Here is a 5,011-nt window from a genome sequence, read left to right as displayed (position 1 = left end):
ATATATAAATATATTTATGCAAATGCAGCAGAAAAAACGGAGACACTAAGAGATAAAACAGCAGCAGCAGCAGCAGCAGCAGCAGCAGCAGCAGCAGCAGCAGCAGCAGCAGCAGCAACAGCAGCAGCAGCAAGAAGAAGAGACAACAGACAATCACACCAAAACAACCACAACAAAACAGCAACAACAACACAAACAGCAACACAAACAGCAAACAGCAGCAGCAGCACAAACAGCAGCAGCACAAACAGCAGCAGCAGCAGCAGCAGCAAGACTCGTACTCCTAGCCTATTATGTTTAAGGGAGAAATGTTTGTCTCCTTTTGTTTTATTTATAAAATATTTAATTTCTTCTCTTGTCCAATCACCAAATCTATTCATACCTAATTCGTATGAATGACCTGCAGCAGCAGCAGCAGCAGCAGCAGCAGCAGCAGCAGCAGCAGCAGTAACAGTAACAGCAGCAGCAACAGCAGCAGCATGAAGAGGAGGAGGAGGAGCAGCAGCAGCAGCAGCAAGAGAGGGAGGGAAGAGGAAATAGGGGGACAAGTAAGACATAAAATAACAACAAAAACAGCAAAAAAACAGCAGCAGCAGCAACAGCAACAACAACAGCAGCAGCTCGTACAGCAGCAACAGCAGCAACAGCAGCAACAGCAGCAACAGCAGCAAATTACCTTGTAAGTTATGTAATAAAATATAATTAAGATTAATAATAAATATATTTAATCTTTTTATCTTTTCTTGTTTATTTATATAAAATTTATTATTTTTATTCATAAAATTAATAAATAATAATTCGTAGTGTATATACTTATAATTATATATACTTTTAGGTATTATTATTTCTTCTCCTGTTCCTCCTGTTGCTGCTGTTGCTGCTGCTGCTGCTGCTGTGTCTTTGTCTGATTCCCCATCTTTTTCTGTATCTTTTGATGGGTCTAATGATGTGTCTTGCTGCTGCTGCTGCTGCTGCTGCTCTCCTGCTGCTGCTGCTGCTGCTGCTGCTGCTGCTGCTGATGGTGTTTTGTTAGGGGAGGAAGAGGAGGAGAATTCACCATCTTCTGCTGCTGCTGCTGCTGCTGCTGCTGCATTTGCTGCATTTGCTGCTGCTGCTGCTGCTGCATCATCAGCAGCAAATAGCTGCTGCATACCACACCAATACATGCAAAGAGCAGCAGCAGCAAGAAGAGACAGCAGCAGCAAAGTTGCTGTTATTCTTCTTTTATATAAATAACGTTTTGCTGCTGCTCTATTCAGCAGCAAATATCCAAACCCTCTTGCTGCTGCTGCTGCTGCTGCTGCTGCTGCTGCTGCTGTGCTGCTGCTGCTGCAGCCACGACGATATCTGTTGCTGCTCCTGCTGCAGTTGCTGCTGCTGCCTATATGGTGTCTGCTCCTGCTGCTGCTCCTGCTGCTGCTGCTGCTCCTCCTACCCATACCACCACCACCATCACCACTAAGAAATGATACATAATGCGTCTCTGCTGAACCCTCCATCGTAAACCCTAAACCCTAAACCCTAAACCCTTATGGAGGAAGACAGCAACAACAAACTTTGCTGCTGTATACACACAGAAGATAATGTATTATATACAGCAGCAACCCCAACACACTCTTCTTTGCAGCTGCAGCTGCTGCTGCTGCTGCTGCTGCTGCTGTTGCTGCTGCTGCTGCTGTTGCTGCTGCTTCCTGCTGCAGACTGTGCTGCTGCTGCACAAAAGAGACGAAATAATAAACACTAATTTATTTTATAATAAAAAAAAAGAAAAAAGAGACAGAAGACTAACTATGACACAACAACACTGCAGCAGCAGCAGCAGCAGCAGCAACAGCAGCAGCAGCAGCGGAGTGACCGGGGGGAGGCGGGCTGGCAAGAAGGTTGTTGTTGTGCTGCTACTAGCAGCAGCAGCAGCAGCAACAACAGCAGCAGCAGCAGCAACGTCAGGGTTTGTTTCTTTTTTTCCTTCTATTATTATTCTTCTTATTATTTATTATATATTCCCTACTAAACCCTTTTTTAGGGTTTAGGGTTTAGGGTTTATCCAGAGGTCGTACCAGCTGCTCGAGGCTTCTGCTGCTGCTGCTGCTGCTGCTGCTGCTCTTTCTGCTGCTGCTTTTTGCCTTAATTATACTATTATTTAAATAAATAAATAAATAAATAAATTTAATTATTTATTTAATTAAATAATTAATTAATAAAAAATAAATAAATAAACAAAAGTCAGTGATTAACACTGCAGCACACATACTAATATATATACTTACACATACACCCCAGCTGCAGCAGCAGCAGCAGCAGCAACGGCAACAAGAGCAGCAGCAGCAGCTGCTGCTGCTGCAGTAAATTAATTAATTTAATTAATTTATTATTATTTATTTTATTAGTTTATAATACAACCCTCAATAATAATATAAATCCCTTGCTGCAGCAACTATCTGCTGGAGCTGCTGCTGCAGCAGCAGCAGCAAAACAATCGACCCCCCATTGTAAGTAGTATTTGGGGTGTATATGCACCTCGTTGCTGCTGCTGCTGCTCATTTTTCTTATTGTGTGTCTATTAATTAGATAATAAATAAAAGGAGACAAATAAATAAATAAATAAATAAATAATAAATTATTTATTAATAAAAAAGGAGACACCTAATAAAAGGAGACACCTAATAAGGAGACACTTATTAATTCTTTTTCCTTAAGGAAGAAAAAATAATATATTTATTTATATATGTATGCAAGGCACCATCATTCCTCCTATATAGTAGAAGACAACAGCAGCAGCAGCAGCAGCAGCAGCAGCTGCTGCTGCTGCTGCTGCAGCTGCAGTTGAGTTGCATGCGGTATGTAGTAGAGATTATGTCTTAATGGGGTGTACAGGCAGCTCGTCTCTATGTTGGGGTGTATAGGCAGCTAATCAATAACTATACACTAACTGCAGCAATAAACATCTCCGCAGCAGCAGCAGCAGCAGCAGCAGCAGCATCCACGACCCGAGAAGCAGCAGGCAGCAGCAAGAAGCAGCAGCAGCAGCAGGCAGCAAAACAGCAAAAAAATATGCAGCAATGCTCATGTATAAAGAGCCAATCTTATCGTTGCTGAGGTGTACGTACACCTCAGCGCATGCATGCATGCATGCATGCATACATGCAGGTTAGCTAGCTAGCTAGGTAGCTAGCTAGCTAACTAGATAAGAAGAAGAAAGCCAATAGCTAGCTAGCTATCTGGCTAGCTAGCGAAGACAAACAACAACACTCTAAACCCTAAACCCTAAACCCTAAACCCTAGACAGCAAACCCTTTTGCCGTCAATTATATCCCGCACTACCGCCAATCCTTTATACACCTACAAACCCTAAACCCTAAACCCTAAACCCTAAACCCTAGGAGGCTGGTCCCCAAGAAAGGAGACTAAGGTCCCTCTTCGTCCTCGCTAAATCCGTCCAAGTATCTGTAGAAACAGACCCAAACCCTAAACCCTAAACCCTAAACCCTAAACCCTAAGCATGTAAAGCCATGTGCAGCAGCAGCGGCAGCAGCAGCACGAGCCACAAACACCAACAAAGAAAGAAATAAGGAAGGAAAGAGACTAAATAAATAAATAAAGTTATATAAATAAATAAAATAAATAAAATAAATAAAATAAATAAATAAATAAATAAAATAAATAAATTGGAGATTGGAAAAACTAATGTATGCGTAAACCCTAAACCCTAAACCCTAAACCCTAAACCCTAAACCCTAAACCCTTACTCGGAGATGATATTAGAGACTCTCCTATCAGTCGCCTCATTATGAAGGAATTGAACACTCTCTAGTTTCTATAAAAAAAAACACACACACACAAACCCTAAACCCTAAACCCTAAACCCTAGAAACCCTAAAAATCGTAAACCCTAGAAACCCTAAACCCTAAACCCTAAACCCTAGCTTACAGCAATGCCATCCATCCTATAGACTTCTTCTCTTGTCTTTGGCTCTCTCTCTAATACACCACCAATAAAATCTAATGCTATCCTGCAACACATACAACAAACCCTAAACCCTAAACCCTAAACCCTAAACCCTCCTAAATAAACCCTTTGAATGCGAGTGTTAAATAAATAACCCTCTGTAAACCCTAAACCCTTGATAAACCCTGAATAAACCCTAACCCCTCACTAAACCCTAAACCCTAAACCCTAAACCCTAAACCCTAAACCCTAAACCCTTGTTCAACGTACATAACAGAAGTAAGATCATATTTAGATTGTTGTAATAGATCAAGAAACCCTCCTAATAAAGGGGGAGAAAAAGAAAGAATTTTATCTATATGTCTGCATGCATTATTTAAACATAAATGTAATAATGTCTCCGCTGCATCCTATACATAAATAAATAAATAAATAAATAAATAAATAAATAAGAGAAAAAAATTAATATAAATATAGGTGTATATATAGCTGGGGATGCATGCAGGTGTAGGGGATGTATAGGAACCTAAAATGTGTGCGCAGTCTGCATGCATGCAGCAGCACGCATGCATGCATGCATGCAGCAGCAGCAGCAGCAGCAGCAGCAGCAGCACGCATGCATGCATGCAGCAGCAGATTGGGGTGTATAGGGACCTACTCTTCTTATATCAAAGGAAATATTCCTATGAAAGACAGAAGCAACAAGAGGTAATAAATTTATTGCTACATCCTCCTGTATACACAAACCCTAAACCCTAAACCCTAAACCCTAAACCCTAAACCCTAGGAAAAAAAGAGGGACATAAAAACGTAAAAAAAAGGAGATATAAGGAATATACATTATATATAATAAAGGAGACAAATAAAATAGACAAAAGGAGACATAAATAAATAAATAAATAAATAAATAAATAAATAAATAAAGGAGACAATTTATACCTGTTGTGGTGGTCCTGCAGCAAGAGAACAAACCAGAGAAAGTGCAGCTTGTAGGACACCCCTAAGAAAAAAAAAAAAAAAAAAAAAAAAAAAAAAAAAAAAAAAAAAAAAAAAAAAAAAAAAAAA

General features: G+C 40.2%; 1 protein-coding gene across 1 annotated transcript in view; it reads right to left on the bottom strand.

Annotated features, from left to right (window-relative positions):
* Positions 1–3,404: 3,404 nt before the first annotated feature.
* The window catches only part of EMWEY_00050520 (hypothetical protein, conserved), a gene marked incomplete at both ends in the record, with an annotated part of 4,026 nt that continues 2,419 nt past the window's right edge, over positions 3,405–5,011 (bottom strand). Inside the window, 6 exons of the mRNA XM_013477397.1 lie at positions 3,405–3,444; positions 3,747–3,814; positions 3,929–4,010; positions 4,217–4,268; positions 4,601–4,679; positions 4,886–4,946. Of these exons, the coding sequence (XP_013332851.1) occupies positions 3,405–3,444; positions 3,747–3,814; positions 3,929–4,010; positions 4,217–4,268; positions 4,601–4,679; positions 4,886–4,946 (382 nt within the window). The remainder of the gene's footprint in view (positions 3,445–3,746; positions 3,815–3,928; positions 4,011–4,216; positions 4,269–4,600; positions 4,680–4,885; positions 4,947–5,011) is intronic.

This window comes from Eimeria maxima, genomic scaffold, assembly GCF_000499605.1.
Source record: "Eimeria maxima Weybridge genomic scaffold, Emw_scaff1243, whole genome shotgun sequence".
In the NCBI taxonomy this organism is placed as follows: domain Eukaryota; phylum Apicomplexa; class Conoidasida; order Eucoccidiorida; family Eimeriidae; genus Eimeria; species Eimeria maxima.
Note: the sequence above shows the minus strand (reverse complement) of the source record. Positions and strands in the feature narration are given on the sequence as shown.